Raw genomic sequence first — 22,975 nt, 5'->3', positions numbered from 1 at the left:
GTAGTATAACTTGATATAGTCATGGCAGTGATGGTCAGAGTAATGTGAGTAGTGATAGTTAATAGTGGTAATATTAATAGTGGCAGAGAGTCCAATACATACATTATCCATTATATACAGTCTGGCACCAGTAGCCTCGCAGCTCTGGTGCCAGAGACGTTTTTGTGTCTTTGGGGAAAACTGCATAATCATCACTTTAGTAGAGTTAAAACTATTTGTTCGCCCTTAAAACTTTCTAATCCATTTATTGAAGTACCTTATAGGCAGCTCCTCCATGGATGATGGACTTGATGAAGATGCCCAGGTCTTCCCCGGTCTCACGGGATTTATTGCCCTTAAGGCTGACGCCCAGCCCAGCTGAGCCAGAGTCATTCAGCGGCACCTCAAACATCAGCTGCTCCTTCCCCTCCTCAGACAGAACAGCCCGCACTGCTTCCTCCTTCTGAGGGAGATGAGGTGAGAGAGAGAGAGAGAGAGAGAGAGAGAGAGAGATGGACAGAGAAAGAGAGAGAGAGATGGACAGAGAAAGAGAGAGAGGTCATTCCATTTGAACATAAAAGTGTGCTATTTTACCAGAGAATGGCACAACCTTTTCATGTTCCCTTTCTGAAAGCCGGCAAATTCGGAGAGCGCTGGGGTCATTTAGAGCCATAATCCATTCTCCATTATAGAGGCCCCATGCCCACTGAGCCCTACTGGATTTCCACCCCCCCCCCCCCCCCCTCCACTTTCTCTTTCTCTCTTTTTTCCATTTTCTCCCCATAATGTTCCTAAAATGACCTGTACATCTTTTTAGAGAAATTTTCTTTCAAAATGAGAGGGGAAAAAAAGAGAGAGAGCGCGAGAGGGGCAGAGAGAGAGAGAGAGAGAGAGAGCGTGAGCAAGAGAGAAAGAGAAATGTCCATTATTCTATGTGTGCGGTGAAAACACAATCTTTTGTCGCTAGGGAAACGGGCCAGTAATGAGTGAGTGTGAGACTGCAGTGCTCCCCGACTTATTTTCCAGGGAGGGTAGTAAAAAGGCAGCAAGGGGAGGGGGAGAGAGAGAGAAAATGGCCATAAAACAAACACATGAAAGTCTGTATTTGATCTATATAATAGTACGGGGGGAAAGAGGTAACTTGCGTGAGGTGGATACAAAGATAATGAAGGCAGTGCAAGCTGCACTGTTTTAGCAGCACTTTCAAACCTGCCCCTTGCCTCTGGTCATTAGGTACGGGGCGTCTTATCCTCCTGGAATGGGCCTGTCAGCTGGACCATAAGACGCATATATCCAAATAAGAGGCTGCCTTTAAGCAGGCTGAAGCTTTGACGGCAGTAAATATTGGGATAGGGATAGAGGGATGAGCTGGGCGGCGAAAAAGGGCTAAGACGAAGTGTGCGTGGGTCAGCAAGGCCTGGTTTAACGCTGTTTACTGTAGGATTGAAGGTTTAGATTGTATTAGCTGCTGTCTATCTCTCTTTCTCGCTCTCCCTCCTCTCTCTCTCTCTCTCTCTCTCTCTCTCTCTCTCTCTCTATCGACACAAACACATACTAAGCAGAAACTCTGTGCGAGAAAGACAAAGGGCAGTTATGTGTTTATCAAGGACAGACGGGGAAGCTGAGAATGAGAGAAGACCTAATATGTCCCAAACCAGCCTCAAAATGTCACTGCAAGGCCAGAAGTCATTCAAACACAATAAAAAGTCCCTCCTTTTGTTTTTGGCACCAGACAGGTTTCATAAAAACAGAGGCTATTCAATGCAGACGGTGTCCCTGCCCCTTTAGTTGTGGGTGGGGCAAACAATGGCCCAACAATGGCGTAAACCTGTTAACGGTTCTGGTATCTGACAACCAAGACCCCTGGTAGGACCTCACACCGACGCCAAATGCCACACTGCACTCAGCCCTGGCATTTTTCACTGTTACTGTGGGTTTATCAGCCGAAGTGCACTCTGCACTGTTTATGCAGGAGACATATGTCAGCGGAGCAGGAGGGCAAATAGATGTTGGTTTCTATCCTTTGCGCTCCAGCGCTACAGAGAACATTACAGACCCAAAACATCCAAAATAATCCCTACTACACACCCAAAACACCAGAGAACTCCATTACACACCCGAAATACCAACAAAAACTCCATTTACCATGATGTATAGCACGCACAGCTCTCCAGCTCTCCTGTAAAGTTTGCAGACATGCTCATAATAATAAGAGTCATTCAAACAGTCATTCCCACTAAAGGCATTACTAGTACGAAGAAGTAACTGATGGGTGTGTCAAACACAGCCAGTGTCTAATCTGCATAGCCAGCATCTGCTCATGTAGTGAGGAAAGCGCCTTAATGATGAAGAAGACACATGGAGTCATCAGCGGGAGCAGATGGATGAGCATATCTATAGGTACAAGAACAAATGACATTCTGAAGGTTTAGTGATGAGCACATACACAGCTGTTCAGACAGGAAATCTCCCTCTTCTCCTTCTCTTGCTCTCTCCCCTCCCTTTTTGCTACTCCTCTTTCTTTCTCCTCTTGCTCACTCTCCAAGTTGGGCCTGTATGAACAGAAGGTCCGTCACTAATATGTTGCTCTGGGGACACGAAGAAACCCCGCTCTGAGAGGACGGTCAGGGGAAATGTGAGGGGTCTCGGGGGGCGGCTTTGCCAATGCTTCTCTATGGCCTTCATGACTGAGTGGCCTACAATGACTTTACCAAACAAAGCCTTTAAGAGGCTTCCTCCTGAGCCTCAGTCCTGCACGCAGACACCCATGCAGTGGGCTTTTGAGACAACATGCCAATTATTAATGACGTATAAATGTATCTGAATAGCGAGCTGGAACGCTAACCAGTTTTAGTGAAAAGAAGGTCGGTGCTGAAAGTGCAACAGACCACAATTCAGGACAGATGCTCAGCAGCTAGTGCACATTTCAGCTGAAACTGCGGCCAAGCCAGCCTGTGGTATGGCAGGGAGTTCTGCTCCTACCGGAATTCACCACTCGAGAGCCAAGAAGTCTTGTGTGCAACCACATCAGCTCTGTACCAAGAATTACAGGTTCAAATGCTCCCAAACCAAACGTCCAAAATGCAAGTCATTACCCCCATCACACTTACCAAGGGTCTGTCTCCCATTACACACCATGACCAAATGAACAAGCGATCCAAGAGCTTGGATTCTTTCAAATGGCATCTTGCTCAATAACATGGATTTATGTGGTCTTAAGCAGAACTTGAGCTCAGTTCCAAGCCATTCTGCTTATTCCCCTTTAAATTTGGGGGATTCAATGGCATGCTCAGCTACCAGGCAAGCCTGAGCACCTATATCCTTCAGGAGATATCAGAGCAGTGATGTAGACATGCTTAGGAAGCTTTACCTATTAATAGGCTTCACCTTTTCCAGTACTGAAGGGCCAATGACCACCACACGTTGGTGTGGTTTTAGCCTCAAACACACTTGGTTGAGCACATCTGTTAACTGCCAGGCCTCATAGGTGACATTTAACACTAAACTGGTCTGGACAATGGTTCTCCAGGAGGGGAAAGGAATACTTGTGCTCTAACGGCTTGAGGCATGGATCAAGATTTGACAGCTGCCATCAGGTTAGTAAGAAGTGGTTCATTTTTTCTGTTAAGTCTGATGCGGACAGTTACAGAAAGTCAGCAAAGCAGCAAGGGCTGCATACTGGATCAGTGGCAGGGACCTAATGGAACACACAGGAGAACTCTAGCCAGGAGTGAGTGCCAGCAGTCCAGTCTTGAGATAATGAAGAACTGAAAAGCACACAGGCAGCTTCCTAAAGAGAAGGGTTAATTCCTTCTAAATAGTGTAGAGGGAAAATCTAAATATCCAAGTCTGCTTTGCAAAACGAACAACAGTTGGTTGTCCAAAACTGAACCAAGATTGCCCTTTAAGACAGCGTGATTCAGGAGATCGCTAAAGGGAAATCTGGTACTACTGGCAAAAATGGACTTATCTTTGAATGGAAGTCATTGCAAAGTAAGAGTTTAGAGCATTTCTATTGGCCTACTCATCCAGATTTACACAGCGTTCAGAGCAGCTAAAAGGTTCAAACCATGGAGAAAACTAAGAAAGGCCACTGGACAATATAAAACCTTACGAAGATTCAGCATCAAGGTTTTTGCCACTGTGGTTGGTGATGTTAAAATATTCAACATGACCAGCATCAACACATACTTAAAACATTTGACCAACATCGTTTTATTGATCGTCCTATTACGAAAAGAACCTATTGAAAAGATTTAATCAAACGTCTGCGTAAACAAGCTCTGCCCTGGCACCTGATGTGCAAGGAAACTGATGCCAATTTTGAAAAAGCCAGTAATTGTACAGGCTAGCTGGAGTTGTTACATTTTGAATTATTGGGTTTTACATGGTGATACTGAACAGTGGTACGAAAGTCCTCGGAAGAGGAAAAGAAACCATGGAAACCGTTGTAGAGAAGGTTGGTGCCAAAAACCTTTGCTCTCTTTGTTTTGGAAATATGCACATGAACAGGAAATATTCTGTGTGTGTAATTTGAGCAATTACAGAAATTATTTTTCGCAGTTCGGGTCAGATTTTACCAGTGATTTCAATGTGTTTGTACAACGATACCTTGACTAGTGTTTTCAGCCTTCTAAACCTCTTCCCATTCAGGCAGACAGGAACCTGATGCTGTTTGACTAGAAATAACTGCCCTGGGACATTGCCAAGATGGTCACAGAACAGACAGTGGACTGGCCGATAAGGACTGAGCTGGGGCTTCTGGCTTATTTTTTTCCTTCCTTTTACAGATGCTTCATAGAACTGCCCTCTCTGCTGGCGAGGCGCACACCGGAGACGGCTATTTCTCACAAAAATGACTGCACATGCCGGCGCTGCACATTAAAAGCAACCGACGAGCCCTCTTTGCATGTAACACTTTTCGAATGCCCAGATAAGCAAATTCTGGAGCAATAATTCAGACATTTACACACACGGTTCATGTTGCTGTTGACGCTGGATGCATTTCAAAGCACTAGATTAAAGGCAAACGTGACATTTAATTAAGATGAGGCATGCGGAGGGGAGCAGTGGGGAAAACACGGCTGGTCCAATCACACCCTGCAGAGATACGGCACCTATTAACGCTGCTAATGGGCTTCAGTACTCATCATCATACACCTCCGTCAGCACACACACATACACCTCAAAACACGGACAGCCAAGCTGGAAGGGGGGCAACATGCACAGAGCCGTGGGTCTGCACAGGCTGTTATGTGGTAATAACTCGGAGAGCAGTCCATGTTCCAGCAATTTAATAGCAGCCACACAGATACGGTCAAAACTACAGTCACACACATTTACATATGTTTACACATTTACAATGTTTTTACTCAAAATAAACCTGGTTAGATTTGAATGTGTTCAACCTTTGCAAACCAACAAAATAAACAATCATTTGCATTACAAATGCTTTGAAAATTGGAAGCTTTTTTTTTTTTTTAGTTACTGTACCTTGATTTGTAAGTAACCACCCAATCTACCTGACTGCCCTATACTGTGCCTTATTAAAAACCAGTCTTGAAACCTCCAAAAAATTTAATTGGATGGATAAACTGATGGATGTATGGAAATGTTACAAAATCAATTAATTCAACGCAGCTTAATTTCCAAATACGAACTGAAAAAAAGGTTTCCACACAAACACCACAAAACGGAGCCATGTTTAACAAATGTAAAAAAAAAAAAAAAAAATGAATAAAGAGTAGGACATGTTGTCGGGGTCAATGTGCCATCCCTTTCCTCTGTGAAGCTGTAGGCTGGAGGAGAAAAGGGGAGGAAGAGGAAGCAGGACTAGAGTGAATATAGTAGAACTGTCCTTCACTGACTTGCCTCTCACGGATCTTTCTGCACTTGTCTGGCTCTTCCGTCACAAATCCGCAGGATGTCAGGACTCAAGGTCTAGCATACACAAGGCCAGAGTGCGAGCATGTATAAGGAGATGGTGGGGGTGGTTACAAATGTAGCACAATCCAGCGCCCTCACAGCACAAAGACACACAAAACACACACACACGCTCTGAGGTAATGGCCACGTTGCTAGGCATAAAAAGAAAGCGTGAAAATGAGCAATAGAAACAGAGAGAGAGAGAGAGAGAGAGAGAGAGAGAGAGAGAGAAAACACAAAAGAAAGGGAGAAATGAGAGAGAGGCGCAATCAATGTGGACATGTTAAACAGGCGTCTCAAGGAAGTCTGAAATTGATTCATTTAATGTGCTTGCTGCGTAATAAAGGAGAAACAAAGCTAACGTTACAACACTGCCACTTGCTGAGTGCTCAACTGACCATGAGGTCTTTAGGGAGCTTGTAGCCGTAGAAACACGTCTAACGGCGGCACGGGTCACTGTCGCCACTCCGACCTACACATGCTTCTTCAAAGGGGGGCGATCCCAAAGCCAAACAAGCCCCACACAAATGCACAAACAGAAGTGTCATACAGTGGTAAGTCAACAGCAGTGAGAACAGGAACAAATGGGAGCAGTATCTGGTCATCAGCTCTTACTATTCTGATAGTTCTTACCAGGACCAGCACCTGCACCTTATCTGTAGGGTCACTTAATTGCATTGCAATACCATAATTCCATTGCATAACATGTTTTAAAAGGGGCTTAACTATTTGTTTTAATATTATTTTTGTTATTGGTTTTAGGTAAACCACTGCGGCCTGCTTTTGTACAAACTATACAATCGCACTTATTGGACAGTACTGGACAATAAACTGTACAAACTACTGATCTTAGTAGAAAGTTAATGTCTGCCTGTCAAATGAAACGACAGTACAACTACACAACTCTATACAACATACAGCTACATAACAGGGCAGGGTAAGCTTGCACAGCCGGCCTGCTACTCACTCCAGCAGGTCTGTAAGCACAGCTAAAACCTGACTCAAGCCCGGCTCAAGCCACTGGGAGAGCAGCCTGCAGAAAGGAGGGAGCTGGAGAGATGGTGAGCTCACATGCACACAGATGGGAGCAGCTCAGAGTAAATGTGTGAGGTCATGGCGATGAGGTCATAGGCTGGAAAACTAGGCCCGAGAAATGGAGAGCTTGTGTCCATCTCAAATCATACTTGTTGCCCATTCTGCTGTTCGAGTTTAGTGGGCATTATCGGAACGCTAACTGGCCAAAACCAGCCATTAAATCCTATAATAACAGTGCAGCAGACGCAAGAGTGGACACAAGCTGCTGAATTGTTTTCTTTGGGCCCAAAGCAAAGGTCTGGATAGTTAGCGGGAGTGCATTAGAGAAGGAGCAGATTTTGGCTTTTTGAGTGAAGGCCGGATTCATATCGTTTACATCTCCTCCCAAGTCATTTGTTCAGGAAGCACTGTACGTCATTACAGCAGGGAGCAGGTGACTGTTTAAAAGAAAGGTGTGCGCGAACAAGGGAGGGCGGTGAGATGGCTTTTTGTTCTACTCAACAGATGAATTCACACAGACCAGCAGATGGTGGAGGAGCGGAGGAGGGCGTTCGACAGCACACCCACGTCTTCTCATCTTTTGCACTCGTTTTCTTTCTCTTTCTCTCCCTCACTTCAGCTCTAGCACTGTGCTCTCATTCATTCCCACTCTCATTCTCTTCCCACCTCTCCATTTCCATCTCCATCTCCTACCTCTCCTCTCGCTTTCGGCCTCTCTCCGCTTCCCACCCCTGCTCCCTCTCTCTCCTCTAAGCTGCTAATATTTGTAGTAAATTTAGGCCATCTGCATGACTTTTTCCTGGCATCTCCACCATAAAATCATCAGCATGGCCTGCATTTCGAGAAGTGCCCCCCGTTCATAATTACTTGGAGCAAATATAAACACGTGGCGTGTCTCATTACGTACAATGGAGTCTTCATTAAATCGGGCTTGCTTTATTACCCTGCCTCTAACTGCTTCTGTATGGGCTTGCAAGTGACTCATGAAAGAACGGATCTAGCTTTGACTCCAACCGAGAGCATGGAGTGCACTTTTCAACCCACACACCTACATATACACGCATGTGCAGCCCATGCCGAAGTGCTCGGTATGGAGCGCCATTATGGCTCGGATAGGAACAATGGCAAAAGAGATGGACATTCATGCCCCTTTTTAAATAAAGGACCTTCTCCATGGCCCATTCAGTGGAGGCCAATGAGAGGCTAAAGGCAGCGGTGGGCAGCTGGGAAGAGCCAGAGAGGGTCGTACGAGACTAAATGGATTCTGTTTAAGTGCAGATGAAAGGGCTGCATGGAGAGCGGTGGAAGCAGTAAAAGAAATGGGGTCGGGCCGCGGATGGAGGTCCATAACCCTGTCCCTCTTGCGCTCAGGAAAGCGGGTTTATTGACTCTCCTCTGGAGTCCTGTGCTGGGTCCACCACTGGGGCTGGAAATGGGGGCCAGCCTAAGAGCCCTCTGCCTCTTCAGAGACATCAGAGAGACACTTCAAAGCTTTATTGAGGAAGCAATGGAGGTATCTGCTGAAGGTCTGGAGAAGAGATTAAGGAGCAGGCAGCCAAGATGCAAGCCCGGAGTCAGCCGCTTCCTTGTTCGCTTTCAGAAGTGTGTGTATGTATGTATGTATGTATGTGTGTATGTGTGTGTGTGTCGCCCTCTCAGACCTTTCGTCTTCACAAAGGAACTTTTCCAAGACAGATGAAGCCAAAATCAGAGCCTCATCAAGGCCCTCATAGCCAGCACACAGCAGCACATCTGAAGGTGTACCAGTGGTGTCTGTTATAAGCACCATGCTCCATATTTAATCTGACTCATATTTGAAGAAACGCCACAAACCGAAGAGGAAATGAACTCTCGCCCGCTCTCCTTTGTTCAGGGAGTCATATCTAATATCACCATTACTATTTCATCCTTCAGCAGGCTGGCAGAGGCAGGCTGAGCACTCACCCCCAGTGGGCTGCTCTTCAATTGGAAATGAGGAACAGCGCGGGGTCCGCAAAGGGCCTTGGCGACTGAAAAGCGAGCGAGCGCGGGGAGGGGTTTAGGGCTTTGCAGCGGCAGCTCGTCTAGCAGTCAGGAATGCTGGGGGTCTTTTGTTCAGTAGACAGATGTGAGGCATCAAACCCACCTGTCAGTGTGAGGTCTGATGGTTCAGTCCCACTCCTAATCATGCTGTCCCTCCACTGGTGTTTAAGCCCCAGGGGACACTGTGGAGCACACCAATCTCTCTCAGTCTCAGTATCGCTCTTTCTGTCTCTCCATCCCTCAGCCTCGAGCTGGTCTCTAAATTCTTTTATGGACTGTATCACCTTCTCATGCATGCTAAACTGCATCATCTGAGTTTGCACTCCTCAACTCAGAAAGCATTGGTTTACAGTCCTTATTAGTGTCTGTGCATGAGGCACTGATCTGACAGTGGAGATCCAACTGTGAAACTTGATCCCAAAAATACATCTTTATTAAAAAAAAAATAATAATAATAATAATAAAAAAACCAATAAAACAATAAAAATAAAATCCACAAAATCAAAAATCATAATATTGTTTTTGTTATAATATATCAATACACAAGTAGTGATTTATAAATAATTCTAAGACAAATGGTCATTTTATTATGCAGATAAAGAATCGTATTCTAATCAAATCATTGTATGATATTTGCACCTACAGTCATTATCATTATAGTGTTATGTCTAGCTTCAGCACCAAGGGTGTGCGCATTAGAGGCCCAGAACAGCCCACAATCACTGCTGCACATGTCCAACTCCAAGGCGCTCCCAAGCTATATTCTGCTTAGCCGCTTAGACAATATTAATGTATTATTAATCTGTTTACTATTAATAGAAATGCTTAGTAAAAGCCTGTAGATTCTGCTGCTGTCCAAAAAAACACATGCATCTCCATTTTTGGTCGTTTTTAGTTTTCTCCACTGTTTAAACCCTGTAGCTGCTCTGTGCACTGTGTAAATAACTCTGGATGACTGTGACTGAGCAACTGAGATGTGGTGTGTGTGAGGCTGCTGGTTTTAAAAACAGCTTACTTATGTGCATCATCATGTAACTATTAGCTGTTAACAATTTAATAGACTTGTTGCCATCCATGCCATTCTCCTGCCTATGTCAAGCAGTCAACATGTTTGATAATGACATCAGACATCTAACCATAAACATATTAGCAGAGGTTGCAATACATCACATTATGTGGAGGCCTATGGCTGATCATAGTTGGGAACAAACCATGCTTGGTAGTCTAACCAGTGTAGCTGTATTTTAAAATGTATGGATAAGAACCAGCTACTGGTGTGGTTGATTCTTTCAAGCCTTTTATTTCTTCATTACTTTTCGTCCTGTCAAGGTCATAAACCAGGACTGACTAAGACTTTCATTAAGCTGTGAAAATGTATTGCATATACCAGCTAAAAATAATAACCCTCCACGCCAAATTTACGCACACACCGAGGCCCACTCTTTGTACCTATTCGAATAGCGGGTGGGGTTACACTACTACACCTCTTTTGTAATTCCTAATAAAACACAGAGCCAAAACAAAGCCATAAAGCACCTCGAATCTACACCTACATATCTCTCTATCTTTTGCAACACCCTCAGCTTTCTTCTTCCTCATCGAAATCTCTCTCTGTCCCATGCTGCCCCTCCACAACTATGCTTCTTATATTTTTCACTCTGTGCTTCCTCCCTGACTATCTGGTCACCCACATCTCCCCATCAGTCTCTCTAGCCATTTCACTGTCTCGGTTATTCATTACCGCTCTATCAGCCTCTATCTCTCCTTCACCTTTCCTCTACATCAGTCACTCACCCTGCTTCAGCTTTTGCACTTAAAATGTATCTCTGCCCCTCGCCTCCATTCTTCCCTACTGCAATCCTTCACATACATTAATCTCCCCTGCTTTGATATCTCAGCCCACAAAGGCACGCTCACCCAGACGCATGGACACACACGCACACACACAGCTAGCAGTCAATCCATCAATCAACCGGCTTCCCATGTCAAAGTAGCTGTAGCAGAGGAAACACACTGGACAGAACTCTGGATATCTTAAGAAATGCCCCTGATGCCAACAAACAGGGTTAAAACGTTGTACTTACCCCATAAAACAATCCTTAATGTTGCCACAGCAGCAAATGAGTAATTTTCTGCACTGTGTTGGCATGGTAAACTGTGGGTGCAGTCCTGGGGAGGGGGGGTGGGGGGGCTACAGCAGCTGTTTGTCAGCTGTAACGAGCTTTCTTCACGCTTCAGAATACCGCATACTAACCAGCTTCTCCCACAGTCAAACAGTCGCTGTGCGTGGCAAGCAGCACGGCAATCAGGAGAGCAGTAATTGAACAGTGCCACACAAAAACTCGCTAGAGAATTTGCTAGAACACCAAGTGTGAACGGTCTTTAATGTGGTGAAAATGGGCTTTTATACTCCATCATGCGCCACAATTGACACATTGTGTGTGCACGTGTTTGGAAGGGGGGTGGAAGGAGGAGAATAGTGCTAGGAAATGTTAATAGATCAAATTTATGCACAAAGACGTCAAATTCCTCCAATTATTCAGCATTTATGCCTATGTCAATGTATATTTACAAGGCCATAACATGGTCAAGTCTATGGAGAGAAGTTTCAGACATGATGAATTCTCCACACACCAGCCTACTCAGCACTGTAGTACTATTTACTGGCTTCATCTGTGACATTTGGCATTTGACACAGTTTCACTCTTCTAGTGGTTTGAGTGGAAGACTGAGCTTCTCTAGTTCGGACAGATAACAGCTTAATGTGGCCCTGATTCCTGCGATGGTGCTTTGACTTTATCTAAATAAATGGGAAAACAATGGAGGGTAGAACGCGCTTCCGGACCAGAAAAGTTTGAGAGGCATCTCCATGGAGACGGGGCAGATGCCCATGGTTCTCAGGAGCGGGTTATTTCCAGAAAGCGCTGAAATGGACAGAAAACGGCCAGCAGGAGCGGGATGGAGGCTACGCTGAGGGAGTCGCAGGAAAGGCAGACACACAGCTGCGCGGCTGCGGCCTCCGACTTCACACAGACCTGCATGCTCCAGCATTTCCTGTAGGAGTGGGTCGACCTCCCGCCTCACTTCCTGCCCACCGCTAAATCAACACACGGGGATAAGAGCAGGAAGTCAGAGGCAGAGGCCACCGGTTGGACGTGTGTGTGTGGCGCTCGCTGGGTATGTAGAGGTCATAGGGTTCATATCAAGGAAGATTCAGACAGCAGGGGTGATGAAAACACCCAGAGAAAAAGAGGGTGTGAATGACAGGTGGATGAGGTAGCAAGCGCGTGCACACACACACACACACACACTCTAGTCATTCTTCAGAACTTTGAGACAAAAGCAGGAAACAAACACAGGACTTCCTCTTCTCAAGGCTGGCTCGAGGAACAGTGCAGGAGTGACTATGACCTTCTTCAGCCACACCAGTACACGGACACACACACAGCCTGGAAACACACCAAAACCACATACAACCATTCACCTGCTGCTCACGCCGTCCTCACAGCTGAAGAGTGTAAAGCCCACTAAAGGTTTATCTGTGGGATGTGATACTACGCAGGATTGCACCAGGCTTTTTTGGTTAACCACATAGGCTTTGTGGTCAACTAAAACTCAATGCATCATTCAGCTTCCTTCACAAAAGGTTAACATATAAATAGCTTAATATTGGAAAACGTTACTTTGGGAGGGGAAGCAGAGTAAAGCCCATCATTTAGCCCTGTACAGTGCGTTACAGCAGAGCTAGCAAACGGCACTTTGAGCTCCACAGTGTAATTCTGGGTGGGACATCATTGCTCTCATAGCCCGTACAGAGTTTTAAATGTGATATGTTTCAAAAAGCAAAGTCCATTTTAGCTGGACATAAAAAAAAAGCCCCGCACGAAGACGCATTACCAAGTTTGCCTAAAAAATGATTGTGGCATCCAGCTTCACCCTTGATTAGCTGATCGAGCTGAAGGAAGACCAGCATTCGGTATCTATCTCAAACACACTAATCAGTCCATCTCTAGTTCACATTCAGTATATTAGAGACCTAATAAGCCTTCTTGCACTTTAATGGAAAATATTTATTTAATCCATTTTAGTTCAGCACGCTCTTCCTGCAACTGTTTCTTTTTTATTCGTGACTGTGAGGTTTAAACCAATAGAAGTGGGAGGGCTGTAAACATGTCAAAGTCACCATGAAAATGCTTGCACTCAAATGTGATCTTGAAAAGTACAATACATAGATATGTGAAGGTGCAGGACCAGTAGCAGTCTAGGCTGTTTAGGTTTTTTTAAAAATACATGCTTAAAAAAATTTCATCCTACAAACTTTTATTCAATCATTATACACAAACCTCTGGCCCAAATGTCTATTTACAGAAATATTAAAAGACACGCATCAAAAATGGAAAACAAATAAACGATCAAACGCAATTGGTCAACAGACAAACACTATGATTGGTTAGTTGACTAGTTAATTTAGAAAGAATGTGCACTAAAATCAGAAGACAGACTTCAAGAGTGTATGATTAGAGGACGGACTGATGCATGTACTTACTTGAAAGAGAAAAGCAGGAAATCTGAAATGTACAACTGTAGAACTGTGACCAGTAAACTGTGGCCCCTGCACACTCCTGGCCTTGAGCCAAGAACAGGAACTTGTGTTTAAAAGGTGGAGACCTGTCTGCTTGCCTTGGCTTTATTAAACATTCTCTGTACAACCAGACAATCACCCATACAGGCCATTCAGGCTATTGTGTGTGTGGAAGTGTTTTGACAAGGAAGAAAGGACCAGAGAGATAGAATGGTTTAAAGGAAGTGATTTATTAGTAGTGAAAGGTGGAGACGGGTGGAAACAGGATCACGGGGTGGTGTGGTGTGATACTGTATCAGACAGACCGAAGTTAGATGTTAGATAGAGAAGTCTCTTACCAGCTCTCGTGGGAGGAACACCTCCTCCTGTCTGGCCACCACCAGACACACACTGTCTCCTTGCTTAGTGCTGCGCAGCATTGCCACTAACTCCTCCTGTGTCCGGCCTGTGATGTCCACTCCGTTCACCTGACATATACATAAGTGCATGTACACACAAGTTGTTTTTTGTCCTCACTATAAATATATATTAGACTTGTGCACATATTATTTGGGTGGTAGACTATACATAGCACAGTATAGTATAGTAGTGTGTAGAGTAGTCAGGTTCAGCTGCACTGCTGAGGATTGCATTTATCAGTGTAAATATCCAACCATGATTGGTTCTGTGGTCAGAAACTGACCACTGATGAAGCAGGGATGGCTATTCAATCTTATCCGCAAAGGGCCGGCGTGGCTGCAGTTATCATTTTAATGAAGAGAACACTTTATTCAATAATTCCAATCAGCTCTTCTGTGGTTTGTTTAAGATTAAAAAAAAAAACCTTGAAACTATGAACTTGAAGTAACTCGAGTACAAAAAACTGATTAAATATAATTTTACGAAACATATTGTAAAATATATATTGTTGGACTTCAGGAAACTCACAAGAAAAATGCGAGATAATAAACAATTACAATAAACAAAAAAGCAAAATAAAATCCCACCAATGTGACTGTAAAGGGAGAAGTTAGGTAATTTTATATGCAGATACCATCATGCCATTAAATGCAGTCCAATTTAATAATGAGCTCATCACTCATGAACAGTCTAGACAAATCAGTTCAGCCATCCAACTTTGATAAATCACTGTGCTAATCAGTGATTTATCAGTCTACTCAGGCTTTAGTGGAGCTCTGTAACATTGAGATAAATAACTGATCAGCACAGTGATTTATTAGTATACTCAGGCTTTAGTAGAGCTCAGTAACACTGAGATAAATAACTGATCAGCACAGTGATTTATCAGTCTACTCAGGCTTTAGTAGAGCTCAGTAACACTGCGATAAATAACTGATCAGTACAGTGATTTATCAGTCTACTCAGGCTTTAGTAGAGCTCAGTAACACTGAGATAAATAACTGATCAGCACAGTAATTTATCAGTCTACTCAGACTTTAGTAGAGTTCAGTAACACTGAGATAAATAACTGATCAGCACAGTGATTTATCAGTCTACTCAGACTTTAGTAAAGCTCAGTAACACTGAGATAAATACCTGATCAGCACAGTAATTTATCAGTCTACTCAGACTGCAGGAGTTTCTCTAATGCCTAAACTAATGATCGTGCTTGGTACACAGCCTACACTGATTTAAAAACTGCTAATAAATGAGATTTCTCTTATTTTGAACTAAATGTAACATGTACTAAACATGTTGATGGGTCCTTAACTGTTCACTAGCTAGATGAATCTACAAAGTAGGCATTTCCAAAATAAAGTGTCTGGAGAGTAGAACTGTGTTGTGCATAATCTCCTCACCTCTAAGATCCGGTCACCGGACTGCAGGCGGCCATCTTTGACAGCAGCCCCTCTAGGGAGGATGTTTTTGACGAGGATGGGGCCAGGTCCATGCACTGAAGAGTCTCTAGTTACCACAGTGAAACCCAAGCCTTCTGGACCTGAACATACACAGGCAGAGAAGAACAGAGAGCAGAGAAGAAACTGAGCAAAAACAACTTCTGTTTGATTTTCGCTACTTCAAAAGCAACAAACTCTACACAAAGCAGGTCTTGTATCGATTCTGAAGACTTTCCGAGACACAAATTATTTTGAAAGCCCAATGATCAATCAGCCTTGTCCCATATTGATCACAAATCCAACATAACTGCAGATGGCAACTGTCTGGAGCATTGTGGTGTAAAAAAAAAACAACAAAAAAACAACAACAAAAAAACCCTGCAAACAGATCATCCAACAGATAAAGACCATCAGACAAAAGGAGTACAGATGAGCTGATTGGCTGTAGCTCAGCCTGCATGTGCGTTCAAGCTTCTGCTTAATGTTTAATACCAAGGGTGTGTGTGTGGCTCTGTGACTGGCCTCTGAGAATGAAGGGCTGAAAAACGCTGCCTCAGTGCAGGAGGGAGATTAGAACTGCCTGACTACAGTTTAATTTCACGTATGAATACATCTTTACATAGGAAGTCTCAGAGAAAAAAGAGGAGGAGTAGGAGAGAGAGATAGAAAAAGTGAGAACGTAAGTGAGAGAGTTCTCTCTTGCAAATTATGATCCATGACGCATCGAGTGGTTAAGAAATAGATTCTGAATTCTTAGCCGACATACAGAAACCAACCGGTCAACCGCAAAGCACAGCCCATCTGCTGCATGCATTGAATATAGACTAATGTGCTCTCAACTACAACATCTAACGGTGTAAACAGATTGTATTCCCAAGCAACATTTTACAGGAACGCTTTTCTGCTGTTCATAAAGAACGTGAATAATTTAATAAATCATTTTTAATACAAACAGCAATTTTCCATCACTTTCACAACTTTAAAGCACATGTTCTTCAAAGTGTGTTCTTCGGTACGATCAGTTAGAGATGGGCAATGCATCAAATATGATTTCACAATTTTTAGACTAGGGATGTCCCTATAAAGGTTTTGGCCATCAGCCAATACCAATACCAATCCAATCCAATCCAATCCGATCTTTATATTTTTATATATAATATAGCCCCACAACTTCTGTAAGGTGTGTTACTACAACAGTAAATACCAGTATCAACATTCTCCTTAGCACTAGTTTCTATCAGACTATACTATACTTTTTTATACTGGTTAACTTTGCTTGGTAGAAACTTTTTAAACAACGCTTTTAAAATCAAATTCAAATAAAGCTCTGTTGTGTTTTGCTCACTGTCACGGTCATGAACTCTGTCGTCTGCAGTACCGTGTCTATTAATGGCACCTAGAAGACAACAGATGGCTCTCTGCTACAGCAAACCTAAGGATCAAAGGTGAACCGGAACCTTAAAAGTCAATGCCTGATCCATTAAAAATGCCTGGACCGGCCCCCCAATCCTGAGTCACTGGATCAGATTGGGACATCAATAATTTAGAAATTTAATGATACAACATATTTCGTACTCAACATCTGTTTTACTCTACAGCCAATCAAACAAGACTAATTCTGCTCTCTGTTACAAAGCAGTTGGTCAGTGTTCTTTAAATACTGCCTCTGTGTAGATCATAGCTCTAATGTCAGATGCGATGCGTCTGTGTTCTAATGGCTCTCTCAGTAAACATGACTCAACAACAGCGAGGATGAGAGTCGGACTCTGCCTTATTTGACTTGACAGTGCACCTGGGAGGGAAGCTTAGGAGTTGCGAGCGCTCCTACGCAGCGGGTGGCGCACTGAAGCCTCGCCACTGCCTTGACCTCCGCTATTCCACCTCTTATCAGGGTCTTGATGCTGTCAGGATGACTGATGGGTAGATTAGTGAACAGGCTATCGCCTGCTGAGTGACACGAACCATGTCTTCGGGGCGGATGTATCCGGCCCGCGTCCCTGCCAGGCCGAAGGAGAGGAGGAGTGATGGACGGAGCACAGAGGTGACGGAGCGAGGGAGGGCGCTGCCGGAGGGGAGCGGATGGTCTTTAACACTGTGTGCATCAGGCTGCAGAGGCTGGCACGAATGAAAGGCACTATGCTAGCCCACAAGCACAGCAGAGGCAGCGTTGTGCTGGTGTTTTATGTTAGTCATTTAGCACAATCCCTTTACGGTCAGCACTTTTCTGTTCCTGCAATGAATTCATATCATCAGTAATGGCCGGATCAATAAGAACTTAATAGACTTTGCGGGTTGAAATTATGGCTTCATCCATTCAGCTACAGACTTGCAGAGCCACAGACTACAAAGAAGGCAGCGGAGTGAGGGAGGGGGCAGAGGAGAAGAGGGCTACTACTTTGGGCACTCGTAACTGAGTATGCAAAATCGTTTCAAACGCTGAGCAGAAACATGCACAGGGTGTCTTGAAGATAGGGGTGAGCAATATGGCAAAAAATATAATATTAAAATATTTGAGGGCATTTCTAAGATGCACAGTATTTACAGGTTTAGTCATTTAGATTTGATGAGTAACGGAAAATAGAATGACTGAGTGTGCATCACTAAATAACATCAAACAGGAGTAATTCTCTCTTTCTGAAAACATGTAGTTGGTCTTCTTTAATGACATTCACAACTATGCTCTACTATATGTGCTATGGCAAATCAACCAGGTCTAGTACGAGTACACTCAAAGAATCGCAATAAACAATGCTTGCGATAAGTACTGCAGTTTTCTTAGAGTATGCTGTTGTTGCCAAGCAACCAAGGTCCCCTAAAGCAGGACAAGAGCATAACAGTAATGATAATGCTAAATTATTAGCGTATCTATGCAATTTCATGTGTTTAGCTAGCATTAAGCTAATTTATCCCTTTTCCTACACAGTATCTCTAATGACTCCCTGTTCCACACATAGTGGTCTACATATCTATTAAAATAACTGCTTCCACATTCAAATGGTGATGTATGATATGTCCAATAAAAAGTGCTCTAGATTTGTGCTCAATATTCAAGTCACATATTCTTTACTTTTTATGTTGGAGTTTATAGATGAAATTCTTACTTCATCTATCGGCACCTTCAATGGCCCATGTGAGCAACAGTTTATTAACAGCACAACAGTTTTAGCCATCTGGTGCATTACTACCATATTAAACTGTCGAGAGTCGGTCTAGGCATGCTTACATCAAGAATTTTACAAAGCCATCAAACACAGCTCAGTCAATCAGGTTTAAGAACTAAAAAAATCAGATTTTCACACATATATTACACATATCTTCTTATCTGCTTCTTCCTGGTCAGGGGCACTATGGGTCTGGCATGGGTGGGTTCGTCATTGGACACACACACACAAACTTGCACCTAGGGGCGATTTTATCTAGCATGGCCAGTTCACGTACCATGTGAGTTTTTGCAAGGGAGGAAGACACCCACACTACTGCGCTGCCCACTTTATGATCACATATGAATTATTTAAATCTTATTTTCCTATTTAAATTGCATTTAGAACCACATTATAGCATAATGCCATATAATGCATTTCAATTTCAAACATCCTTTCAGTCTGCATTTGTATTTTCTGTCTTGTTTAGTCATTGTGGTGCGCGATTCTCCTGCAAACATGACACTTATGGTGCCAAATAAAAAACAAAACAACAAAAAAAACGTTCAGGTCTTCCAGCTCTATGCCAGCAATTCTCAAGCATGTGCAAATGGGCATTCCAGTGGTCATACTATATGTTTATCGAATCCTGTAAAATGAATCATGCATTATGTGAAAGCAATCAACAAATATATATTATTTAAATATATTATTCATTATTTATATATTTTATTTTATAAATGAATATCCCATTCTTGGGACACATTTCAAATTTAATGCAGCACAGCCTTCACCTTTATACCGAGACTTCTTACCTTTTTTCAAGTCAATTTTGAGCCTCTTTCCACCCTTCTTGTTGGTGAAGCCAGCGAGAGGTGAGAGTGTGTGGCCCTTTTTGAGGAGGGGGCTGTCGCTGCTCTTTCCGCGGGGTGTGGGGGAGAGACTAAGGGGAAGAGGAGACCCTAAAGAGCGGCTCTCCACACTGCTGCTGCTCTCCTGAGGCTCAGCCTGCCTGCCTGAAGAGGATGCTTCCACAGGCCTCACCATAGGCTTCACCTTCAGCGGAGGATGCTCTTTGGTCCAGAAGGCACCTTCATGGTTCTCAGAGCTGTAAAGGTGACTGATGAGGCTCTTCTCATAACGCTCTTTATTAGCAACGGGAAGAACTTCTAAACGCACGATGGGTGACCGCATGGCCTGTCGGAACACCTCCTGCGACCTGGGGTGAGAGATACAAAATAAGAAGGAGAAAGAACATGAAGTGAAAGAAAAGAGGAGGGACGGAGACTGTCATGTAGGGAATAAGAAGCCGTGGGATTCAACAGAAGGCCGGGGTCAACGGCTCCATAAGGCTTTAAAAATTAAATGCAGTTTGTTCATGCACAATGAAATGAATAATGATGTTGAATTTGAAAACAATTAGGAAAATGTAATATCTTTATTAATTTTAGTCTAGAGGAAGCTCATTCTGGGAGCAGCATAATTGGGGTTATGAGTAACGAGCTCTACCCCTTACAAATGACAAAGCCATCCTTCTTACTCTTTTGTGTTGACTAATTCAATTCCAGGCTCATCCATCCATCCTAAATCTAATAAAAATCTACTGTAACCTTCTGTAAGACAGATCTTCTACATGGCACACATATGGAATATGAAGCATATGTATAAGTAACGGTGCATGATGAATGAAAGAGTGATGACCCCGAAGCGGCTGAGTAACATTTCAACAGGTACAGCAGGACCAGGAGCCAGTTCCAATAACTCAGGACGGATTAAAAAGGAAAAACCTCATGTGATAAAGACCCGGTGTTAGACTCTGCAAAAAACAAACATTTGGACCAGCACTATAGGTCAAGTGGCTTTATTTGGGAAATAGAGAGTATGTTTGTGGACACCCCTTCTTTAAGATTTGCAAATGCAAAGCTCCGAAAAGGAAGGGAGGGTGATTGTAGACACTCCTTTTTCGAACCGCCCCTGATGCAATGTCTTTCTGCAACCAGTTGCCTCGGTGGAAAGTGCCGTGTACCTAGCTTGCATGCACCGGTCCACTGAAGTGTGTGATGTGATGAGAAAGGGCGATCTTCCCATCCTGGAGAGAGGAAAGCCAACCGTGCTCTCTCGGGGCCCCGGTTGCTGATGGCAGGCGGCATGACTGGGATTCGAACCAGCGATCTTCTGCTCGTAGTGACCGCACTAATTCTGACAATATCGGCACCATGCCTAATGCCAGGCGTGGGCTAAAGGGATATAAAACCCCCAGCATTGAGCTGTGGAGAAGTGGAACTGTGTTCTCTTGAATGATGGATGGTGCTCCATCCAGCACTTATAGGATGAGTTGGGGATAAGCTAGGGTGGTGATCATCCAACATCCTGACCTCACTAATGCTCTTGTAGGTGAATGCAATGAAATCCTCCCAGCCATGCTCCAAAGTCTAGTAGAAAACCTTCTCTGAAGAGTTGAGACAGTTACTCCAACAAAAGCAGGGTAAACAATGACTGAGTTAATGAATTAATAGATGAAGCCAGCTCGAGCCTCTCAGCACAGGCAGTGTGAAAAACAAAGCTTTTGAAGGCGGCGGGAGCAGCCAAAAGCGGGGTATTGTTGTAATAATGAGTGTGACGGCAGACTGCAATGCTGCGATTTGTGTGTACATTTATGTGGTTAGTGGGAGAGTCCCTGCATGGACCACGACTGCTGGACGGACTCTGCCGTTTGAACAGATGTTTCTGGTCGAGCTGTGTGTTCTCACCGCTTTTGAAGCTCGTCCAGTGTTGTGATAAGCATAAACACGCCGAATCTCCACAACAATGGACAGAGAGACCACTGTGTATTTTACAGCCATGATACTACTACACACACACACAATCTGAGAGATGGAAAGAAAAGAACCAGACAGAGAGACGAATCACAGAAAGATGAAAAGAGACAAAGGTGACAGATGGAGGCAGACAGAGACGGACAGACAGAAAAAAAAGAAAGAGGAAAGAAAAGAGAAAGTCAAAATAAAAAAAGGAAGAGGGCACGAGAGAGAGAGAGAGAGCGAGAGAGCGAGAGAGAGAGAGAGCGAGAGAGCGAGAGAGAGAGAGAGCGAGAGAGAGAGAGAGCGAGAGAGAGAGAGAGAGAGAGAGCGAGAGAGAGAGAGAGCATGCAACAGAGATAAAAATATCAAGAATCAAAGACGGAAGTGGAGAATTCAGGATTACAGTGAAAGGATCCTGGTAGCAGCAGCAGCAGTGTGTGTGTGTGTGTGTGTGTGTGTGTGTGTGTGTGTGTGTGTGTGTGTGTGTGTGTGTGTGAGAGAGATAAGACAACAGTGTACTCACTGCGAGAAGGTCTTGTCCATCAGCTCAGTGTCATTGATTTTGACGATGCACTCGTCGTCCTGGAAGATGCCTTCTCTTTTGGAGCGGCTGTTCTCCTCCACACCCCGGATGTGCAGCCCCAAAGCCCTGAGACATACACACAACACACACACAGTCTCACACACAGCAATGATACCCAAATAACAGCATGTTCTGCATCTCCAGTAAGAAGTCTGCTCTGTGACTAAAAGAGGCAGAAAACCCCCAAACATACAGGAACTGCAAGTTCAGTTTAGGCCCACATTTGTGATGGGAACCACACCTACAGCTCATGACTGAGAAGAGTTCAAACTCTGTGACCTCCCTTTCCCCTCCCGACTAGATGTCAGCATAAACACACACACGGAGTTCCACAAAAGCAAAGCAGTGGAGCTCTGCAGAGCTGTGATAAAGCCTATCAGACAGGAGAAATAAAACAAGAGAGAAAGCCGGCAGCAGCCGCAGCAGAGCTAAACCCAGAAGTGTGTGTTCGTGCTGCACACTCCTAATCCTGTCCTTCAGTCTCCTCCCTCAATAACAACACAAAAGCCCATTAACCATCACTCTAAGTTAACTAATACATTCTATCACTGCACAACGCTGCCCACACAAACACACACACACTGCGCTGGACGGAAAAATACAGAACATTGGACAGAGGCAGGTGGGGAGAGAAAACAGTGACAATAGCTCATTGTGTCTGAGCTCAAATGAAACAGTTTCCAACTAACACAACACAACAATGCAGCCAGAGAGGTGATAACAGGGTGGGAGCTCAAGAGAGTGTGTGTGCGTGTGTGTGTGTGTGTGTGTGTGTGTGTGTGTGTGTATGCGTATGCGTATTAGGGAAGAACAGAAGGTGATGAGAAAAGTGTAATGGAGGGGGAAATAAGATGAGAAGGAAAAGAGTGCAGAGGCAGTAGAGTCAGTATGTTTCAGGGCCTGACTGATATGTGACTAATACCAATATTAAGGTATCAGTTTTATTTACCATGGTCAAACTCAAAACCGGGCTTAACTGACTGATGTGATGGTCAGTTGTCTACTGTAAATCGACCTGTTATCAGACCTGATAATGAACAATTTCCAGATTTGTTTGATTTCCCTCAGCA

General features: G+C 44.0%; 1 protein-coding gene across 6 annotated transcripts in view; it reads right to left on the bottom strand.

Annotated features, from left to right (window-relative positions):
- The window catches only part of pard3bb (par-3 family cell polarity regulator beta b), a 297,029-nt gene that overhangs the window by 152,004 nt on the left and 122,050 nt on the right, over window positions 1-22,975 (bottom strand). For 5 of the 6 annotated variants that reach the window (XM_072685655.1, XM_072685657.1, XM_072685659.1 and 2 more), the window contains 5 exons: window positions 21,846-21,971; window positions 19,337-19,740; window positions 15,343-15,482; window positions 13,882-14,010; window positions 257-442 (listed from right to left, as the gene is read on the bottom strand). In XM_072685655.1, the coding sequence (XP_072541756.1) occupies window positions 257-442; window positions 13,882-14,010; window positions 15,343-15,482; window positions 19,337-19,740; window positions 21,846-21,971 (985 nt within the window). Of the gene's footprint in view, window positions 1-256; window positions 443-13,881; window positions 14,011-15,342; window positions 15,483-19,336; window positions 19,741-21,845; window positions 21,972-22,146; window positions 22,211-22,975 lie in introns of those variants that run through there. The other variant, XM_072685660.1, reaches the window with a different exon arrangement.

Source organism: Salminus brasiliensis, chromosome 8, assembly GCF_030463535.1.
Source record: "Salminus brasiliensis chromosome 8, fSalBra1.hap2, whole genome shotgun sequence".
Taxonomy (NCBI): Eukaryota; Metazoa; Chordata; class Actinopteri; order Characiformes; family Bryconidae; genus Salminus; species Salminus brasiliensis.
The sequence above is the reverse complement of the archived record's forward strand: the minus strand, read 5'-3'. Positions and strand labels throughout refer to the sequence as shown.